The sequence below is a fragment of the Papio anubis genome, chromosome 16 (genome assembly GCF_008728515.1).
Source record: "Papio anubis isolate 15944 chromosome 16, Panubis1.0, whole genome shotgun sequence".
Taxonomy (NCBI): Eukaryota; Metazoa; Chordata; class Mammalia; order Primates; family Cercopithecidae; genus Papio; species Papio anubis.
This window is the reverse complement of record NC_044991.1, coordinates 10,286,592-10,308,912: the sequence shown is the minus strand read 5'-3', so window position 1 is coordinate 10,308,912 and position 22,321 is coordinate 10,286,592. Positions and strand designations below refer to the sequence as shown.

Genomic DNA, 22,321 nt, shown 5'->3' with positions numbered 1-22,321 from the left:
AACAAACAAACAAAAACACATGTTTTAATGTGCTGTGGAATATAGTCAAATGAAACTATCCAACAAGTTGGAAATAACCTATGTTTTCATGGCTAGAGATAGAGATTTGTAATTTACCTATATGACAGTAACAGCTAAATCCCCATTCAGAATAGGAATGGACTCCCCAGTTGGAATCCATTACGAATGAACTAAAAGAAAGAAGACTGATGTGGGGAATGTCTTTTTGGGGGGTCTGGAGAAAGAAGAGGCAGTAAAGAAGCAGTTAAATAGAGGAGAAAAACCAATATGGTCTGTACCCTCAGAGTCATTGAACAGTTCAAGAAACCAAAGTAAGTCAGCAGAGTCTGATGCTTCAGGGAGTTTCAGGAAATGAGGCCACAGGAACAGGATTCCAAATAATAACTAGGAAATCACTGGAGACCTTAGAAAGCAGTTTAGGTGGTGACAGAAGCTAGGGTGAAAAGCTTAAGGAGTGAGTTGATTGATGAAGCATGGGCACTTTTAAAAGTATAGCAGTGAGGCAGAGGGATAAGAGCTAGAAAGGTAAGTGCTTGAATGGGTACAGGTATAGTTGCCTTGTTTTGTTTTGTTTAATTCAGGGTTCAGGAGATCTGAGTATTTGCACTGGACACAAAGCCATCGGAGAAGAAAAGACTGAAGATGCACAAAGGAAAAGAGTATAAAGGAAATGGGTTGAAAGGTTCTTGTGGGTGGAGAAGTTACTCTAGGAAGGAAGAAGACCACTTTCTCTTCTGAGAGAGAGGGCAGAAAGAGAAAGCAGGTGAAAAGCATTTTTGACATGGAGAATAAGGAAGTTGAGGAAGCTTAAGTCTAGTAAGCTGAGCTTCATTAAAGCTGGAGTACAGTCCCTCAGCTGGGAGTGAGTGGCAGCAGAGAGTAGTTGGGTATCAGAAGAATTATGAGAATGATTTGAAAGTATCACTGAAGGAAATACGATGTAAAGTCAATTAGAGATGAATGAAGGCTGCTGAGCAACCGTGAAGATAAATAGCATGTGGCTTGTTCCTAACTTTGTCCAGGAGGAACGTGAGCAGAAAAAGCAGAGGAACAACTTTTTTCTTCAAGACCGGGTCTCACTCAGGTTGCCCAAGCTGGAGTACAGTGTTGCAATCTCAGCCCACTGCAGCCTCGACCTCCCGGGCCCAGGTGATTCTCCTATCTCAACCTCCTAGGTAGCTGGGACTACAGGCGCACACCACCATGCCTGGCTAATTTTTTGGGTTTTTTTTGTATTTTTAGTGGAGATGGGGTTTTGCCATGTTGCCCAGGCTGGTCTTGAACTCCTGCACTCAAGCAATCCACCTGCCTTGGCCTCCCAGAGTGCTGGGATCACAGGTATAAGCCTCTCCCAGCCAAGAGGAACTTAAATGGGGCTAGATGAGGCAAAAAGTTGTCATTAATTCATGGTTAGTTCAGATGGTTGTGTAACTTTTACAATGTAGGAATGAAGTGTATGGACCTGATTGTTGAAATCAGCATTATTAAGTATGAAATAAATATAAAGATATGGTCTGCTTAACCCTAAGGTTCACAGCAGTAGGAGGACAACCTCATGTGACATATCTTCTGGGATTTCTGTTGGTAATGATGCTGATCCGAATGTAATCCAATGGGCCTGTCTCTATGCTGTTTCCAAGTTTTTGATTCGGTTTCAGATTAGAATAGTATAAATCAGAGACTTCTGGTCTGGCTATGCTGCTTTAAATCAGTCGTTTGACCTCTTTAGTCCAAGTTTGTTTCTTTCTTTCTCTCTCTCTCTTTTTTTTTTTTTTTAAATAAAAAGACAACTAGAGATGAGGTCTCGCTATGTTGCCCAGGCTGTTCTTGAACTCCTGGCCTCAAGCAATCCTTTTGTCTCAACCTCCCAGATTGTTGGGATTACATATGTGAACTAGTGTGCCTGGCCCTTGTTTCTTTTTTAAAAAAATATGAGAGATGAACCCACAGGATCCTTCTAACTCTATAATTCATGACTTTGTGTAAGTCCCTTTGCCCTGCACCCCAGTACTAAAGAAGTTAATGGTCTGTAAATATAGGTGCAGATCTGTTAGAGAAGTTTGTTTGCTCTTATAAGAATTCTCTCCTAATTTATCTGTTTAATTTTGAATTTTCACACACAAAAAATTATTTAATATAGTTGCTTTGTGTCTTAAATCTGGCTGACTCCCACTAGGTCTGTCATCCCAAGTCAAGATACTTTGTTCTTGCACATGCACAGATAGTTTCATGATCTTTTCTGGAAATTGTCCTGCAAAGTTAACTAGAGTTGTGCTAGTCAGTGTGGTATAGTGAGACTGCTGAGGGGTCAGTCCTGTTTGATATGGGCAAGATGCTTAAGCTCTCTGATCCCTGGTTTTCTCAGGTATAAAATGGGGATAATGCCTGTGAGTGTGCTTAGCGTGTGATGAATGCTTAATACATAATATTTTTCCTTCTTTCATAGGTTTCCTTCTAATACCTCCATCTGCTCAGTGCCACAGAGTATAATAGCATATATACTCTACAATACTGTATACACTCTAGTATAATACAATTACCATTCTTTAGGGTAATGTTATATAGCTATGTTCATATCTGCAAATGAAACATTTCTGGTAATTATATAGATGGTAATGACAAATAAATGATGTAAAGATGGGATAGTTTGTTGACCTCTGTCATTTAATTATATGAAAAATAGCAACTTTGTTAACTATATTTATAATCTCTTAAGTGCCCTAAGCTCCTATGTTAATATAAAACTTTCAATATAAATTTCTCAGTGGTCTTCTTTGCCAGTCAGCCCTTAAGGAGCTTTATTTTCCTCAGAAACTCTTGTCTGCTATTTTTCAGAGCTATCTGAAAGCTGAGTTGCCTTAACTGGTATTTATTTCCCTTCTACTTCTGAGGGGGTGGTTATCCCCCACCCCTGGTAGTGGGAATGACAGAAGGTCCATGCAGTTACCTTGCTTTTGCTTTCCTTATCCTTTCCAGAAACTGCTAGGCCATAAATATTAAAGGAATCATCCAGGGAGGGACTCAGGTAAGTGACCAGATGACTGTGGATGATTGATTACTTGATGTGAAGAACTAGAGGAGCTGGGCACGGTTTTGAGTGGGAGCAAGTCCGTGTAGGGCAGCTGAGTTTAACTCCTCTGCAGGAAGGGCACACGCATACCTGGTGTGCTAAATTCTAGGCTGAGGTTCCTGTTTCCCTGATACATGTCTCCAGTCTGTGTTCTCCCTTACACAGTCACACCTAAGTCCCGTCTACAGGAACACTCTATCTCTGTCACAAAGAAAATATTGACTCAGGGAAGGGTAAGCAGACCCAGCTGCAAACCTTGTAGCAGGAGTGGAGTTCAAGGTAGAGTGTGATTCTTAGAGTTACTTTGCTCTTCTGCTGATGCCAGTTTTGGGGGAGGCAGCTGAGAAATGTGTATGATACTATGGATGTTCAACTCAGATGTCCTTGTCATAAAGGGTGACATAAATGATCAACAAAAATTACCAGGGTAACCGGAGGGAGAGTGAGTTCTAGAAGTTTTGTGCCACTAGCTGCTTCATCTTGGAGTTTGGTGGGGTCCAGGCTTCAAGGCTGTCTTTACCTACTGCTGAGTAATTGCTGTATTTAGCAGCATTCTGAGAGAACACAGGTGGGTTCCAGGATAACATTGCCAAAGCATAAAATGTGTGTTGGAGGCAAGTGTGAGGCAGGTGTTCACAGATGAGGCTGCAGAGAGTAGCGGGGCTGCTAGGTCATGCAGGGTCTTATAAACCAAGTTAACCAATTTGGACTTTAAAGCAAAGGGAAGGTTTTAAAGGAGGGAAATGGTCAGTTGCATTTTGAAAGAATTTCTGTGGCTGCAGGGTAGAGAGTGGATGGAGGGAGAGCGGAGGCAGAGATTCCAGTTGAGAGATGTATAATAATCATGATGGTGAAAAATGACTACGGCCCCAACTAGAAAGTAGCAGCAGGTTGTAAGAGAAAGGGAGGCTTCAAAAACATTAGGAAAGGCCAAATAGTTGAGGGGTGAAGATGGAAAAATGAAGAATCCATTAAACATGACCCCCAAGTCCTGCCTGGAGAAAGTGGGTAGGCAGGTTGTAATGGCAATAGAACCACTGAAGGAGGACCAGGTTCATGAGGAAAGGTGATAAGTTAACTTGGAGAGCGGCAAATTGGAAGAATATGGAGGAGCTGCCCACCAGCTGGATGTGCTGATCAGAGGTTCAGAGAGAAATGCATCTTGGAGCTAGAAATCAGTTAACTGCCTGTAGATGTTAATTGAGGTTGTGAGAGTCACCAGGAGCTCCAGGAGAGTGCAGAGAGCTAGAGGAGAGTCAAAGGCAGAACGTTAAGGCATCTGAAGAACAGGCATAGGAGGAGGAACTGGAAAAGGAGACTAAGAAGGAATCAGAAAGCCGGGAGGAAAACCAAAGGATCGTGACACATAGACACCCAGAGACACTGTGTGTTGAGGAGGAAGTGATTACAGATAAATGATATGGAGTGGTCAGGTGTGGTAAGAACTGCAGTGTAGGCCAGGCGCGGTGGCTAACACCTGTAATCCCAGCACTTTAGGAGGCCGAGGCGGGCGGATCACAAGGTCAGGAGATCGAGACCATCTTGGCTAACATGGTGAAACTCTGTCTCTACTAAAAATACAAAAAATTAGCCGGGCGTGGTGGCGGGTGCCTGTAGTCCCAGCTACTCGGGAGGCTGAGGCAGGAGAATGGCGTGAACCCAGGAGGCGGAGCTTGCAGTGAGCCAAGATCGCGCCACTACACTCCAGCCTGGGGAACAAGAGCGAGACTCCATTTCAAAAACACAAAGAACTGCAGTGTAGTCATTAGATTTAATGAAGTTCAGCTGTGCTGGATTGACTCTTTAGCCCCAGCTCACACTGAGGACACTAATAAAGCAGATATGTGAAATAGAAAATAGAACTCATTATTGGCCATTTCATAGATACAGAACAAGTCATCTAGGGAAAAAAAATCTAAACTTTGTAGAAGTTCCTCATACTCATTTCATTTTTAAATGGGGGGCACCCTAATCTCTTGCTCTGTGATTCTCTAAAGGTCTTTAAAATTGTTTTCATGTTTAACTTTGTTTGCATAGGTAATAACACTGTTCAAAATGCAAAAGGTACAGAAAGATTATGAAGTAAAAGTCTCCCTGCCACCCAGTTCCCCCCACATGTAGCCTTCTTTATTTCATATGAAAATTTCTCCCCTTTTTAACAAGCATTTTCACATTCTTCTCACTCTCCTTGCTTTTTTTACTTAGCCCCTATCAGTGACAGCTGCACACCATTTTATTATATAGATATACGGTAATTAAACAGTTCTGTATCAGTGGGTATTGAGGTTTCCTAATATTTTGCCATCTCATATTTTGTTTTCAAAACCAGCGCTATAGGGAGTTAAGTTGTATATGGATCATTTTGCTGGCACGTAGGATAAATTTCCAGAAGCGGGAATTGCTGGGCCAAAGAACCTCTAAAGGATTTAATTCAGTTCTGTTTATTCGAGTCCCTGGCACTTAGCATGCAATGAATGGTAGCTATTAAGATATGTATAGACGGGTTGGTTGGAGGCCCAGAGGAATAGGGGCACCTAACACAAACTAAAGGCAGGGGGAGTATCAAAGAAGGCTTCTTAGAGGAGGCAGTGCTTGAGCTGTGCCTTGAAGAATAAGTCAGGTAAAGTGGAGGGCATTATGAGCAGGGGGAGCAGTAGAGAGCCCAAGGCACAGGAAAAGAGCGTGTTGTACATCAGGACCTTCTACGAGTTTGCTGTGCTCATTCACCAAACAGTCAGCTCCTGCCACATGTCAGCACTGGCCTAGGTACTGGACACGGGACAGATACACATGTCCATAAATTATAGTATCACATGAAATCAACAGCAGAATGTACAATGATTAATTCTTTTGGGGAAGGAAGTAGGGGATATGGAAGTTGGAAAGAAAGGCTTGTTAGAGGAGGCCACATCTGAGCTAGAATTTGAAAGAATAATGGTCAAAGAGGAATTCAGGTCAGTGGTTCTCAAAAAGTGTGTTCCCCGGACCAAAGGCATCTGCATCACCTGGGAGAGGCAGTCTCAGGTCCTACTTAAACTTGCTGAGTCAGAAATTCAGGGGCTGGGCCTCAGCTGTCTGGGTTTGAGGAAGCCCTCCAGGTGATTCTGATACACTCTGTATTTTGAGAACCACTGAGCAACTGGGTGTGTGACTCATGCCTGCAATCCCAGCACTTTGGGAGGCTGAGGCAGGAGGATCCCTTGAGCCCAGGAGTTTGAAACCAGGCTAGGCAACATAGTGAGATCCGGTCTCTACAAAAAATAAAAAAAATTAGCCTGGTGTGGTGGTGCACACCTGTAGTCCCAGCTACTCAGGAGGCTGAGATGGGAGGCTTGCTTGAGCCTGGGAGTTCAAGGCTGCAGTGAGCTCTGATCATGCCACTGCACTCCAGCCTGGGCAACAGAGTGAAACCCTGTCTCAAAACACAACACAAAAAGTTGTGTTAGTGTAATTACAAGACTGAAGAGTCCAGAGCTTCCTTTGCCATGATTAGCCTATTGACTGTGTTTATAATCCAGAGATTTCCTTTGCCCTGAAATTTATCCTGCAAGGACTTAAGTTTATCATTTGTGTTTGCATCTTACTGTATTCTCAGTAGAAAAGAATGGTCCTGTGAGCATTTGTGCAGAGTGCCCAGAAGTGCTTCTGAGCCTTGGGCTCTGACAGCCAGTGTCTCACCCAAACCCAGCTCTGGCTGGGCCTGGAAACCAAATGCCTGGGCTGTGGTGAAAACTCAGGAGACGTGGAGGCATTATCTGTAAAAGCAGATTTGTAAATAGCATTTTTCCACCCTAGAGCCTGTTTTGCAAATTGCTGCACTTTTCTGGTGTCCTTGTTTGTATCTCTTTTCCTTTAAACTGCTTTTAGTGGCTTTTGCTTTTGGAAAAGTATTTTATTAATACTTCCTGATAATAGGGAGCAACTGCAACCCAGATGAAGAGAGACACCTGGGGATTTTATTTAGCCTTAAAAACTATCAACCCAAACCAGTGGCTTGGAAACCTGAGTTTCAAAGTGTCAGTTTTTTTTCCAGTGATTATTCCAGTAATTATTTAGACTATGGCAGGGGAAGGGGGCTTGTTACAGTAACTCGGAAAATTACAGGCTTTTTTTTTTTTTTTAAAGTGGCTTAGGAAGTTCCTGATTTCACAGGTTGCTAAGATGTCAAATTCATGCAGAGCTGTGTTAGGAAACTGTTAGTTACAAATGAGAGAGAAGGGGATCCTTTTCACAGTTCTGGATAAGCTATTTCTAATTGTTTACACTTTTTTTCTTTCCTTGGTTTTGTATAAGCATTAAATCTCTGCAGAGGTGGATATTTAAGGTGGGGAGTAGTAGCAGCTCTGCAGAGGAGAAGAAAGGCAAGATGGGAAGAAGCTAATTCACTGTTGTCAGTACTCAGCTTCACTGGTGGTCCTCAGAAAAAGCTCAAGGAAGATACCTTCTTACTCTAATGTTCTACTATACTTAAACTATAATTATTTTTAAAATTGAGATATAATTCATACACCATAAAAGTGACCCTTTTAAAGTGTATAATTTACCAGTTTTTAGTACATTCACTATGTTAGGCAACCATCATCAGTATCTAATTCCAGAACATCTCCATTAGCCCAAAAGAAAACTCCGTTACCCATTAGCAGTCATTTCCCATCCGCCCTTCCCTCAGCCCCTGACAGCCATTCATCTGCTTTCAGTCTATGGATTTGCCTTTGTTGGGCATTTCGTAGAAATGGAATCATACAGTATAGGCAGCCTTGTGACTGGCTTCTTTCACAGCATAGTATTTTCAAGGTTCCTTCATGTTGTAGCACATTCCAGTATTTCATTCCTTTAATGGATGAATAATATAGTTCATTGTCTGCATATGCTACATTTTGTTTATCCATTCATCAGTTGTTGGACATTTGGGTTGTTTTCACCTTTTCACTATTTTACTTTTTTTTTTTTTTTTTTTTTTAGATGGAGTCTCACTCTGTTGCCAGGCTGGAGTGCAGTGGCGTGATATCAGCTCACTGCACTCCGCGTCATGGGTTCAAGCAATTCTCCCACCTCAGCCTCCCAAATAGCTAGGACTAAGAGGCACCTGCCACCACGCCCAGCTAACTTTTGTATTTTTAGTAGAGACAGGGTTTCACCATGTAGGCCAGGCTGGTCTGGAACTCCTGACTTCAGGTGATCCGGGTGGTCAGATTTGGGTGGCTGCCTTGGGCCACCCAAACAGCTGGGAATATAGGTGTGAGCCACTGTGCCAGGCCTAGACATTTTTAAATGGTCGAAGTCATATACTGTCTTCATGCTAATGATTCTACTTTTCTTGTATTCCTTCTTCAACCCACTCCAGTGGGACCTTCACTTTGACCATTAAAATTAAAAGCTTTTTTCAGGATCACAAACAACCTTCAGCTTGCTAAGCCAAGGACCAGTTGTCTGTCCTCATATTGATTGACACAGATGATCACCCACTCCTTGTCTTAGTTTGTTTTGTGCTGCTGTAACAGAATATGCTGGCTGATTTTTAAAGAACAGAAATTTCTCACAGTTTGGGAGGCTCGTAAGTCCAAGGCGTTTGTTGAGGGCCTTCTTGCTGCATCCTAATATGGCAGAAGGGCAAGAGGGCCAACTCCTTCCGTCAAGCCCCTTTAGAAGGGGACCTAATCCCATTCATGAGGGAGGAGCTTTCGTGGCCTCATCACCTCTTAAAGGTTCCAGCTCTTAATACTATCACGTTGGCAACACCTGAATTTTGGAGGGGACACATTAAAACCAGAGCACTCTTTCTAGCAATACTCACTTCTGTTGGTTTCCACAACACCACACACTACTCATTTTCCTTCTGTTTCATTGGCCAGTTCCCAAATGTTGTTTCCTGCCTCCTTTTCTGCCTAACTTCTAAGTGTTGGAGTGTTTTAGGATTTGGTCCTAGGGCCCCTACTCTGCATTCCCTCCTTGGCAATGACATCTAGTTCTGCTCTATGCTGACGCTTCCCACATTTACATTTCTAGTTCTGACGTCTGTGAACTCTGTGCTCATAAGGTGCAAACTTGACCTCTCCACTGAGGAGTCTGATCGTCTTCCCAACTTAACATAGCCAAAGCAGAACTCTTGATTTCTAACCCCAAAATTTGCTTTCACCAGGCTTCCTGCGTCTTAGTTGATGGGACCTGCACAGTTGCTCAGGTCCAAGACCTTGGAGACTGGCCAGGCGCAGTGGCTCACGCCTGTAATCCCAGCCCTTTGGGAGGCCAAGGCGGGTGGATCACTAGGTCAGGAGTTCAAGACCAGGCTGGCCAACATGGTATAACCCCATCTCTACTAAAAATATAAAAATTAGCCAGGGGCGGTGGCGGGCACCTCCCAGCTGCTCGGGAGGCTGAAGCAGGAGAATCGCTTGAACCCAGGAGGCAGAGGTTGCAGTGAGTGAGATTGTGCCACTGCACTCCAGCCTGGTGACAGAGCAAGACCCCTGTCTCAAAAAAAAAAAAAAAAAAAAAAAAAACCAGTTTTTGTCATGGCTGGAAGGGCCATCTATAAGCTAGTTCCTGCCTCCTTTTCCAATGTTACCTGCTACTTTCCCCCTCATCACTATTCTTCTAGATCTTCACAGAGCTGGCTCCTTCTTATTCTGGTGTGAGCTGAAAAGTCATTTACTCAGAGAGGCCTTCCCCAACCACCAATTAAAAATAGCCCCTCCACTCCTACCTGTCACTTTGTAACCTCTTGTTCTGTTTTCTTCATGGCATGTATTATTTTTCTGAAATTATTTACATATTGTCTGTTTTCTGTAACTGATAAAAACTGGCATTTATTAAGCACATGCCATGTGCTGAGTATAGTTACAAGTATTACATTTTCTCACTTAACCTCATAAGTAGTAAGGTATTATTTCCATTTTACAGATGAAGAAATTGCAGGTTCGTGAAAGCAGGAACTTTGTCCATCTTGTTTTACTGCTATATCTCTAACACATGGAACAGTGTTTGGTACACAGTAGTTGCAAAAAAAATTTTTTGTTGGTTGGATAGATGAATGAAAAACTCCCAGATTTACATTTCTACCTCTGACATCTCCCTGTAAACATAGATATATAGATGCAATCACCTACTTAACAGCTCCACTTGAATTTCTAAATGAGCATTTAAATTACCCCGTAACTCTTTTTTTTTTTCAGACAGGGTGTCACTCTGTCACCCAGGCTGGAGTGCAGTGGCACAATCTCAGCTCACTACAACCCCCACCTCCCGGGCTGAAGCGATTTTCCTGCCTCAGCCTCTCAAGTAGCTGGGATTACAGGTGCTTGTGATCATGCCTGGCTAATTTTTGTATTTTTAGTGGAGACAGGGTTTCACCATGTTGGCCAGGTTGGTCTCGAACGCCTGACCTCAGGTGATCCGCCTACCTCGGCCTCCCACACTGCTGGGATTACAGGCGTGAGCTACTATGCCCAGCCCCTGCCCCATAACTCTTAACTTCCCCCCTCCCCAAACCTGTTTTGTTCCCATTTCTCTCATATTAGGAAATGGCATCATCAGAAGCCCAGGAGTTCAGACCGGAAACCTAGGCCTTGCCTGTGGTCACTCCCGTTCTTCCCACATCCAACTGTGTGGCAAGGCCTGTTGATTCTGCCTCTGATTGTGTCTTGAATCTATTACTTCTCTTTGTCTCCACTGTCACTTTGGACTCATTCTCCATAATCTTTCCCCTGCACGCCACTCTTGCCTCCCAGCATCCACTCTTGTCTCTCTACAAGCTGTCTGCCCACGTAGCGGCCAAATTGGAGCCCACATACATTTTAGAGGTGTGCTGAAGAATAGAAGTCAAGGAGAAAAACCAGGAAGAAAACCAATTATTTTGTACCCTTACCTTGAAAAAGCTATTCATATATTTTTTCCTTTTCCAAAAAATGTTCATGTTTCTTTGAGCATTTATTGTCTGATTTTATCCTTTCTTAGCATCTATAGTAGCCACATTAATCTTTTTTTACTCCAGCCTTTCTTGGACTTTCCCGACTTTGTGCTTCTCTGTCTAAGTGAGTTTTTATTGACAGCTTCCAGTGTCCTCTTCCCTCCTCACAGAGGAAATGCAGTCTTCAGCATCTCAGAGGCCTCTTAGAAGTATTTTTGCTTATGTTGCTTACAGCTTTCATGTTCCGTGGTAAATGTCTGTAGAAAACCATCTGTGTAGTGGTAGCGACCATGCTGTGTTGTGAAGAAAATAGGACACTGGACAGGGTAGTAGGAGCAGAGATAATGGGGGACCATATCCCTCTGATCTGTGTGAAGAGACCACAGGAAATGAACAGAACCTTTTCTGCCCCTCCCCACAGATGTGGGAAAACAGGGTTTATAGTGAGATCTGGCCTTCTGTGCTTTCTAAACAAAATTTGCCTTATAGGAAATTGTAGGATTAGCAAACTAGGGAGTATGTACATTTAATTTTGAAAAATTCCTTCCAGAGCTCCTCAAAGGTACCTAAATCAATCCTGTTTTTCAAGTTCCTGCCTCTCAGTACTCCTGTGACAACAGGAGGGCAGCCACCCTGACGTGGCTGGCTCTCTGGGCTGCTCCTGCCAACTCCCAGATGGCTGCTTTCAGGAAGGTTTCCATAGCGACCAGAGGCAGGAAAAACCTGCCCACCCAGCTTCACAGTTCACATCCGGCTGGGTTCTGTAGCCAGTGGGAGAAGTGGCATGTTTATATATACATTACATACATTTATATGTGTGTGTGGCATTAAAGAGCTAAACCCTGCAGACTCTTTCTATCCAGAATCTGGCCGGGTGTGGTGGCTCACGCCTGTAATCACAGCACTTTGGGAGGCCGAGGCAGGAGGATCACTTAAGCTCAGGAATTCAAGACCAGCCGGGCAACATAGAGGGACCTTGTCTCTAACAAAATAAATAAGATAAAATATATCCATACTGTGACCATTTCTCAGTGTTCCCACCACAGGAAAGTCAACATACCTTTCACTCTGACTAATCCAACAGCCTCCTCTATGTCTACCACCTCCTCTGCAAAGCAGCCAGAGAGAGCTCAGAGCCCTCCCCTACTTTCCCAGCTCACTGAGCATGAAGCCCAGAATCTCCACCACACTGTGAGGCCTGGTAGCCCCCTGCTGCATCTCCTCCCACCGTTCAGGCTGTTTCCTCCCACTGTTTCCTCCTCATTCCCCAGCCCCTCCAGCCTGATGGCTGCCTTGCAGCTGTTTTAACGTGCCCAGTGTGCTCCCAACTTGGTGCTTCCCCCTGGATCTCCTTTCCCTCAGGTAGCCATGAGCCCTCAGTTCCTTTTGGTCTTTGCTTAGGTGTCCCTAACCCTTATTTTTAAAGGCTGCTCCTGACCACTTGATATAAATCCCCTCTCTTCTGAGACTCTCCACATCTTGACCTTGCTTTATTTTTCCTCACAGCACTGTAGTTATCACAGTCTATTTCTATGTTTATCATCCGATTCTCTTTTGAGACAGAGTGTCTGTCACCCAGGCTGGAATGTGGTGGTACCGTCTCGACTCACTGCAACCTCTGCCTCCCAGGTTCAAGCAATTCTCCTGCCTCAGCCTCCCAAGTAGCGGGGATTACAGGCACACGCCACCACGCCCAGCTAATTTTTGTGTTTTTAGTAGAGACAGGGTTTCACCATGTTGGCGAGGATGTTCTCAATCTCCCGACCTCAGGTGATCCACCCACCTCGGCCTCCCAAAGTGCTGGGATTACAGGCATGAGCCACCACGTCCGGCTGAGATGTCTTTATTTTTAATCATGGTGCAGAGAATGAGTGCTGAGCCCACTGCCTCCCAAGGCGGACACGTGGTGGTTCTGCCACAGCCATATGCCATCTCAGGCTCCAAGCCAGCGGGAGGCGTAATAGAGCACTGGGTTCCATTCCCAGGGCCATCTAGCTGGTGGCCATGTGTCCATCATTTCACAAGGTGGGGTTGCATGGTGTGGCAGGGCAGAGTTTTTGGGAGTCCATTTGGAAACTATCAGTCTCTTCTAGGCTTATTTTCTCTTGTATAAGGAATAAATGTGTTGTAAGGATATAATGATAACATGACATGCTTTTTAAAACTTGTAGCTCAGTCTCTTTAATGTAAAAATATGTAATCCTCCATCCAGCTCATAGTTCTGAGGTAAACCCTGTATCACATATATTTTACACTGAAGAAAGACATTAAAATTCTATTCTCTTCACACAGAACCAACCAGCCAGGATGGCCGGCCTGTTGGGGAAGCAGGTTCTGCCATCTGGCTCTCAGCGGCGTGTCTGGAAGCAGGAGGGAGCGCCTCTCCCACTGGGCACCAAACCTCTATAATGGTCAGGAATGTTCAGGAATGTTCTGCTTTGGCCTTTATCCTAAACTTGGCCAGTGTTTGTCTGGGGCAGGAGCAGAGGCTGGGACCACAGCTGGGCTGCCCACAGGAGCTGCTTTTGTCCCCATACTTGTATGTCTTTAAAGAGAACTGGGATTTTCTCATAGCTCCTTTGAAGTGATGGTTTGATTTTCCTCTTTTTTGCTTCTCACTTACCTAATTCTTCGCGATTTACTAGAATTCCCAACACCAGAATTCCATGGCAGATTGCATGGAGAATAGGTTCTGCTATGGACCAGGATTAACAACTGTCATTTCTGAACTCTCGTTGTCTGAAAAATGGCAAAAGTAAATTTTTTTTCAGTGCCAGGTTTAGGTAAATATGATTTCAAAAACTGGAATGTAACTTGTCTTGAAATCTTTCAACCACATCTCCTCATTGTTACCTCCACTTCCTTTCATAGTGAGAGCCTTTCATTCTGTGGTCACAAGTAAAAGGCTTGACTGGGTGCGGTGGCTCATGCTCGTAAACCCAGCAGTTTGGTAGGCTGAAGCAGGTGGATCTGTTGAGCTTAGGAGTTTGAGACCAGCCTGGGAAACATGGTGAAACTCTATCTCCACAAGAAATACAAAAATTAGCCGGGCGTGGTGGCATGTGCCTACAGCCCCAGATACTTGGGAGGCTAAGGTGGGAGGATCCCATGAGCTTAGGAGGTCAAGGCTGCAGTGAGCTGTGATTGTGCCCCTGCACTGCAACCTGGGTGAGACCCTGTCTCAAAAAAAAAAAAGACAAATAGCTGCTGGGAATGGTGGCTCACACCTGTAATCCCAAGCACTTTGGGAGGCTAGGGCAGGCAGATTGATTGCTTGAGCCCAGGAGTTCGAGACCAGCTTGGGCAACATGGCGAAAACCTATCTCTACAAAAAAATACAACAATTAGCCAGGCATGGTGGTGCATGCCTGTAGTCTCAGCTACGTGGGAGGATCGCTTGAGCCCAGGAGGTGGAGGCTGCAGTGAGCCAAGATCCACTGCACTCAAGCCTGGGCCACAGAGCGAGACCCGTCTCAAAAAATAATAAACAAAAATAAAAATGGGCAAAGTGATTTTTTTTTTTCCCCTTCCCTTGTTAAACAATGGCTAAGACTTCAGTTCCCACTGCCTCCAGGCTAGCAAAATCAGAGTGTGGGTGGAAAGGGCTCCTCTTTGTAGGAGAGAGGGTGTTTTAGAATGGCTTTCCTCAGGCTGGGTGTGGTGGCTCATGCCTATAACCCAACACTTTGGGAGGCCGAGGTGGGGGGATCACAAGGTCAAGAGTTCAAGACCAGCCTGGCCAATGTAGTGAAACCCCATCTCTACTAAAAATACAAAAATCACCTGGTGTGGTGGCGCACCCCTGTAGTCTCAGCTACTCGGGAGGCTGAAGCAGAAGAATCTCTTGAACCCAGGAGGCAGAGGTTGCAGTGAGCCGAGATCACACTACTGCACTCCAGCCTGGGTGACCGAGCGAGACTCTGTCTAAAATAAATAAATAAATAAAAATAGAATGACTTTCCTCTTTACTCTTCTAACAGGGCAGATGATTCTGGACCAGATGAAGCCTGAGGCGCCTTCCAGCTCTAAGATAGCAGGATAGGAGACTTCCGAGCCTGGAGCTACAGAAGACTTGCCAGCCCCACAGCACGATGTCAGGTAGAAGCAGGGGCCGGACTTGGAAACGGGGTGTGAAGCTCTCACAGAGGAGCCAGAGGGGTGGAAGCTGGCTTGTTTGTTTTCCATAAAACACCATCCAGATAAGAGAGGTGGAGATGGTAGGGAAGGCTTCTGGCTGGCTGAGAAAGTTATTAAAACTTCCTTCTCACTCCGCTCTCCAGCTCTCCTCCTCCGGCCCTGCAGCCTGCAGATCTGCACTCCTCAGGTGGAGAAAGAGGCTGGAAGATGAAGTTTGGTCATGTTTTGTAACGTGCTGCTGTTTCTTCCCCCTCTTCTCTAGAAATTTGCTGATCTCTAGGAGGTTTCTTTCATTCTGCTCCTTCCCTCCCCATAACGCTTGAGATGGGCTAGTCCCTTTAATGCTGGTGTTCTTACAGGGAGAGCATATTTCCTGACTTGAATTTTGCCTCTGCATTTTCTTTTTTCCTTTTTTTTAGACAGAGTTTCGCTCTTGTTGCCCAGGCTGGAGCGCAATGGCATGATCCCTGCTCACTGCAACCTCCGCCTGCTGGGTTCAAGCCATTCTCCTGCCTCAGCCTCCCAAGTAGCTGGGATTACAGGCATGTGCCACCATGCCCAGCTAATTTTGTATTTTTAGTAGAGATGGGTTTCACCATGTTGGCTAGGCTGGTCTCAAATTCCTGACCTCAGGTGATCCGTCCACCTCGGCCTCCCAAAGTGCTGAGATTACAGGTGTGAGCCACTGCGCCTGGCCTGCCTCTGCATTTTCTTGATTGTTCTCCTGGTCCTCTTTGGTTTTAGGAAGCCATACACCTTCTGCCTGTGGCCCTTTCTCAGCCCTGACTCCGAGCATATGGCCCCAGGAGATCCTGGCCAAGTATACACAGGTACAGCAGTTAGCCAGGCACCAGCCTGCTGTGCTCCCACACTGCGGTATGAAGGGGACCCAGCTCTGCAGGCTGCCCAGGAAGAGGTGGCCATCTCACACAGGGTTATGGGGTCCCCACCAGAGATGGTATCTTAGCTCCATGTGCCTGTGTGAGTCAATCACTGTGGCAGTATGCTGTCGGTATTATAGGGACACAAATGCATAAAACATGTTTCTTGCCTTGATTTTTATTATCTTTGACCTCTGAGAAGAACAAGGAAGCTAGAAGGTTCAGAGGAGATTGGTAACCAGAGAAGGCTTTTGGAAGAGTAGCCTTTGATCTGAGCTTGAAGGCTGGGTGGGATTTTAGCAGGCAACCCTGTGGGTGGCATCTTTCAGACCTGAGGCCTCCAGCTAGGGTACAGACAACTGACTTCAATCTCATCCTGATTCTAGAAGGAAGAGTCAGCAGAGCAACCAGATTTCTACTACGATGAGTTTGGTTTCCGTGTGTACAAGGAAGGTAACATTGAGCCCCTTTTGTGGGTCATGTTGCTGATTCTTTGGGGAGGACTCCGCTCCCTTGATTGGAATTACTCAGATGTGACGGCTGAGCTCTGATGCGTCACAGTTCCAGATTTAAGGACAGAGTGTATCTGAGGGTGATACTGTTATAAGTGTGGGAAACCTCTGTTTTTTTTTGAGATAAATTTTACTGAACCTCACCTGATAGTAAAAGCAATAGTGTTCACTGTAGAGAAGTTGAAAAATTCAGGCTGGACGTGGTGGCTCACGCCTGTAATCCCAGCACTTTGGGAGGCTGAGGTGGGTGGATCACTTGAGGCCAGGAGTTCAAGACCAGCCTGGCTAACATGGTGAAACCCGGTCTCTACTAAAAATACAAAATTTGCCAGGTGTGATGGTACACACCTGTAATCCCAGCTACTCGGGAGGCTGAGGCAGGAGAATCGCTTGAACCCAGGAGGTGGAGGTTGCAGTGAGCAGGGATCATGCCATTGCGCTCCAGCCTGGGCAACAAGAGCGAAACTTTGTCTCAGAAAAGAAAAAAGAGTATTTTCAGTGGCTGTATAATATCATAATGAACTTACAGTATTTGGATAACCACTTTTCTATAACTGAGTCTCAATCCTTTTCTGTTGTTTTCTACTATAAATGGGCCTTTTGGTCCTGAGTGGGCTATTGGGAAGGCCATCTGCCAAGACAACTGGATGCCAGGCCAGACCTGTGGCTAGGACATTTTAATTGACTGCAACTGATCACCTTCAGGTCACTCACGTTTCCAGTTCTGACAAGGGTTTTCCCTGTTCTTCTGATTTGTAGGCAGGTAGTTGCAGGGTAAAAGTTTGGTTTGAGAGGGACACAGGGAACTTGCTGGTATGATGAAGTATCTGTTTGGCTGGGTCACTGGGGTCAGAGTGTTCACTGTTACACCATGGAACTGAGACTGCTTAGACATTTGTTTATACACCAAAATGTACACCTAACATTTGTGCATTTTACTGTAGGTAAAGTCATTAAAGTTGGTGTTCTTGAAAGCTGGGCTGAGGGATTGGCTTTTGGGTGAATAAGGACGAGGCTGTCTATGGAGCTCACCCAGAGATTGCTGGGCTGCCACAGGAGAGCTTCACCTCATTCATTCAACAAATATCTCATGAACCCAACTGTGGGTGCTGTAGTCTCCACAGCTGCACCCCTAGGCCCTTAAACAAAACTGAAGGTGGTCTCGACTGCATGGAGTTCTCATTTTAGAGAGGGAGACAGGCCGTAAACAAGCATGTAATATGCTGGAGCAAGAAGGGCTGGGAAAATACTTCAGGGAAGAGGAGCAGTAAATCATATATAAGGAAGCCGGGGAATGGGCAGAGCTGGGGAAGGAGAGGTGCAAAGGCCCTGAAGTGGCCCTTTCAGACCATGTCATTGGAGGGGAGGGAGCAAGAGGAAAATGGTAGGGGATGAGGACACAGTGGGCATGGCCCAGAGGAAGCAGCTGAGGGAGCCCTGGAAAGCCCTTGCCTTTGAGTCTCAGCTCTGAGCAGTGTGACATGATCTGACTTGCATTTTGGAAGGGTTGCTGTGGCTGCTGAGGAGAACGGCCTTTGGGAGGTGAGGGTAGCAACAGGGAGGTCAGTGGGAGGGCCAGTGCAGCAATCTGGATGAAGGACGATGGCTTGGACAAGGGCCATGGGTTTGTAAAGGACTGAGTGTGGAGTCTGGGCGAGGGAGGAGCCAGAGGTGACTCCAAGGTTTAGGCTGAGCATCGGGAGAATGGAGGTGTCATTTCTGGATCTGGGTAGTACTGTGGTAGGAGTGGCTTTGAGGAGACAATGAAGAGCTTTGCTCATCATAGGTGCAGGTTAGATGATCACCTGGAGCTGTCAGAAAGCCATTAGCTGTGGCATTCTGGATCTGGCGGGAGAGAGCTGGCCTAGAGCCATGAAGCTGAGACCCTCCTGAAGACAGAGGCCTGGCTGCTTGCGGAACACGTAGTAGAGAATGCTTTTTTCTTCCTCCTCTGCTCACTGCGGCGTCCCTCGGCTGTCTCTTGGCAGAAGGTGGTGAGCCTGGCTCTGGTCTGCTGGCGAGCTCCCCACTGCTGGAGGATGCTCCACAGAGGCTGCGGTGGCAGGCCCACCTGGAGTTCACCCATAACCACGACGTGGGGGATCTCACCTGGGACAAGATTGCAGTCTCTCTGCCCCGCTCTGAGAAGCTCCGTTCCCTGGTGCTGGCCGGCATCCCACATGGCATGAGGCCACAGGTAAAGTGGCCACAGGGACCCACAGGGTTTTGAGAGGGTCTTGGCCCCATGATTAGGTGTCACAAGAAAGACTGAGTGCCCTTGCGACTCCCTTCCCTCAGCTGTGGATGCGGCTCTCTGGGGCCCTGCAGAAGAAGAGGAACTCCGAGCTGTCCTACCGCGAAATTGTGAAGAACAGCTCCAATGATGAGACCCTTGCTGCCAAGCAGGTGAGGCTGGCAGGAGAGAGGGAGGCTGCCTGGGGCTCTGGGAGTGTGCCCTTGTTGGGGGGTGGGGGAGAGGATACATGCTCCTTCCTGGGTCCTCTGTAGGCCACAGAAAGAATTGTCCAAAAGGCCATTGGTGTTTGGAGATGGGGTTCCCAAGCCCGGGTCCACTTTAGGAACAGATGGAGACTCTAAATATAGACTCCAGGCCTTGGGCCACACGTTCTCATTCACTCTGTCTGGCATGAAGCTTCCCAGGTGGATTTGATGTCCCAGCTCCACACTGGCTGGGAGCTGACCCTGAAGGGAGGAGGGTGACCTTGACCAGGAACACAAGGAATCCCCATTCCTGGGGGAGAAGCCCGCCTGGGGTCTGCCTCCCTCCCAGGGTGTCACAAGGTCTTGTTGTTGTGGGTGCCAATGGCTGCCGGACAGATTGAGAAGGACCTGCTGCGCACCATGCCCAGCAACGCCTGCTTCGCCAGCATGGGCAGCATCGGGGTGCCCCGCCTGCGCAGGGTGCTCCGGGCCCTGGCCTGGCTCTACCCAGAGATCGGCTACTGCCAGGGCACTGGTATGGTGAGCACAGCCCCGGCAAGGGCAGTGACAGCCCCAGGGCCTCCTCCAGGACCCCTAACAAGGAATGGTCTCCCGCTCTGGGGCAGCAGGAGGGGAGGTGGGGGGACAGGGGAGTCCCCAAGGAGATCAGGGCAGCTGCACGTTATTCAAGCAGAGGGGCCCCCCAAAGGGTGTGAAACTGAGGCCAGCCAAGGAAAGCAGCCGGGGAAGGCCTGTGTTCCAGCATGTGTGCCCCCCAAGAGGCTTTTGCTAAATGGTCTCCCTAGGGTAGGGGCACCTTTTCTAATTTGCACAAAGACCTGGGTAGAGGGCCCTTATCCCCATGCCCTGGCCAGGTGGCTGCCTGCCTCCTGCTGTTCCTGGAGGAGGAGGACACCTTCTGGATGATGTGCGCCATCATCGAGGACCTGCTCCCCGCCTCCTACTTCAGCACCACCCTGCTGGGCGTCCAGACTGACCAGCGGGTCCTGCGCCACCTCATTGTCCAGTACCTGCCTCGCCTGGACAAGCTGCTCCAGGAGCATGACATCGGTAAGGGGCCTCTGAGCCAGTGGCTCCCATTCTGCAGCTTGGAGGCCTCAGGCGGATGGCCAAGGGGCGATGGGGCATAGCCCCCAACTCTGGTCTTTGTCGCTCTTTTGTTCTCCGGTGTTCCCTGCCCCATCCCCTCCTTCGCTCTTGGGCAGGGAGGACCTCCCTCCAGTTCTGGGGATGGAGGTTTCCTCCACCTCCTCCCCAGCAGCTTCGGCTCCTGTGTTTACAGAGCTGTCCCTGATCACACTGCACTGGTTCCTCACGGCCTTCGCCAGCGTGGTGGACATCAAGCTGCTTCTGCGCATCTGGGACCTGTTTTTCTATGAGGGCTCCCGGGTGCTGTTCCAGCTCACGCTGGGCATGCTGCACCTCAAGGTGCTCCCGGGCCCCACTTCAGGCTGAGGAGTAGGAGCCCGAGATGGGGGGCAGGGAGTGAGAGACCTCCCTGGGCCAGGCAAGACCAGTCCCCCGGCCCCTGACAACCGTGCCAAGGCAAATGGGTCCCTGAGGATGGGGGTTGGGGTCAGCTCAGTGCCAGGTTCCTGCAGTAACAACCTTCTCCCTGCATCCTGCTCTGACATGGCCCAGGAAGAAGAGCTGATCCAGTCAGAGAACTCAGCCTCCATCTTCAACACGCTATCGGATATCCCATCGCAGATAGAGGACGCGGAGCTGCTTCTGGGGGTGGCCATGCGGCTGGCCGGCTCCCTCACCGACGTGGCTGTGGAGACTCAGCGCCGCAAGCACCTGGCCTATCTCATTGCAGACCAGGGTCAGCTCCTGGGGACCGGCACCCTCACCAACCTCTCTCAGGTGACCCAGGATGGGGGGCCCTGACTTGGCCCACAGCATGTGGAGAATGGGTCACCTTGAAGTTCAGAGCAAGTGCGGGGGCTATGGGAAACCAACCAGCCCTTCCTGCTCTGCACCCCAGCCTGGCCCAGTCAGACCACAGCTGTGGGGTGACCCAGGGCACCTCGGGCTTCATGCGTCTCAGGTTCTGACCCTGGCACAGTTTGGGAGGAAGGCAGACCCAGCTCTGAACTGATTATCTGTTTTCAACTCTCAGAGCCGGCATCAGAGGCCATTTTAGATGAGAGAGCATAAGCCAAGGGCTGGTGGGTTCTCTTCCGGGGGCCAGGACCGCCCTGACCCCCTCCTCATGGTGCAGGTTGTTCGCCGCAGGACCCAGCGGAGGAAGTCCACCATCACTGCTCTGCTCTTCGGTGAGAGCTCTGCGGGTGCCAGGCAGTGTGGGCATGGAACAGTCTGTCCTCACGCTCACGTGGATGTGGAGCTTCCTCGGGGGCCTGGAGTGAGCCGTGGTCACCATTGCTCTCTGGGCCTCCTAGGGGAGGATGACCTGGAGGCACTCAAGGCCAAGAACATCAAGCAGACAGAACTGGTGGCTGACCTCCGGGAAGCCATCCTGCGCGTGGCGCGTCACTTCCAGTGCGCAGACCCCAAAAACTGCAGCGTGGTGAGTGGCCAGCTCCCTGGGCTGGTACCAAACATGGCCCTAACTCCTCCAACCCCCTTGGTGGGCCTGTGTTCACTGTGGCAGGAGCTGACTCCAGACTACAGCATGGAGAGCCACCAGCGGGACCACGAGAACTACGTGGCATGTTCACGCGGCCACCGGCGCCGAGCCAAGGCCCTGCTGGACTTCGAGCGGCACGACGACGACGAGCTGGGCTTCCGCAAGAACGACATCATCACAGTGCGTGGGGGCGCTGGACTACAGGTCCTCAGGCTGGGGCGCGTTCCCCAGCCTCCCTCCACCAAGCCCCACTGCAACCCCTTTCCCTGCCAAGAGCTGCTCTTGTGAAGATGTAGGGGTCTTGGCCTGGCCTAGCTGCTGAGGAGTCATATCGGGCGTGCAGGCGGCGCTGGCCCCAGGCACCCAGCTTTGGTTCCTACTGTTTTTCCTCCTGTGCAGATCGTGTCTCAGAAGGACGAGCACTGCTGGGTGGGGGAGCTCAACGGCCTGAGAGGTGGGGGCCTTGGTCTGCTCTTGAGCTGGGAGAGGGAAGAGGGGGTGGGCACAGAAGCCTTCAGTGACCCTGGCCGCTGCCAGGCCCTTCTCTCTACCCCTGCCTGCCTTGAGGTCCCTGAAGCACCTGGGCCAGCTTCCCCCTGCCCTGCCTGCCTGAGCTGTGGCTGCTCCTCACAGGGCCTATTTTTCCCACAGGCTGGTTTCCAGCCAAGTTTGTGGAAGTCCTGGATGAGCGCAGCAAAGAGGTGAGGGGGTGGGCGGGCTAGGCACGGCTGGCATCCT

The 22,321-nt window shown here is 48.2% G+C and overlaps 1 protein-coding gene across 19 annotated transcripts in view; it reads left to right on the top strand.

The window, feature by feature from the left end:
• The window catches only part of SGSM3 (small G protein signaling modulator 3), a 35,677-nt gene that overhangs the window by 11,403 nt on the left and 1,953 nt on the right, over positions 1–22,321 (top strand). For 3 of the 19 annotated variants that reach the window (XM_009217355.2, XM_009217349.4, XM_009217352.4), the window contains exons 2-14: positions 14,978–15,095; positions 15,879–15,964; positions 16,402–16,468; positions 18,516–18,724; positions 18,826–18,933; positions 19,319–19,504; positions 19,845–20,040; positions 20,273–20,418; positions 20,632–20,856; positions 21,215–21,523; positions 21,608–21,763; positions 21,983–22,037; positions 22,235–22,284. In XM_009217355.2, coding sequence (XP_009215619.1) covers positions 15,089–15,095; positions 15,879–15,964; positions 16,402–16,468; positions 18,516–18,724; positions 18,826–18,933; positions 19,319–19,504; positions 19,845–20,040; positions 20,273–20,418; positions 20,632–20,856; positions 21,215–21,523; positions 21,608–21,763; positions 21,983–22,037; positions 22,235–22,284 — 1,800 coding nt within the window. In that variant the 5' untranslated portion in view covers positions 14,978–15,088. Of the gene's footprint in view, positions 1–1,913; positions 3,660–14,977; positions 15,096–15,277; positions 15,322–15,878; positions 15,965–16,401; positions 16,469–18,515; positions 18,725–18,825; positions 18,934–19,318; positions 19,510–19,844; positions 20,041–20,272; positions 20,419–20,631; positions 20,857–21,214; positions 21,788–21,982; positions 22,038–22,234; positions 22,285–22,321 lie in introns of those variants that run through there. The other 16 variants (XM_003905578.4, XM_009217361.4, XM_021921587.2 and 13 more) reach the window with 15 other exon arrangements.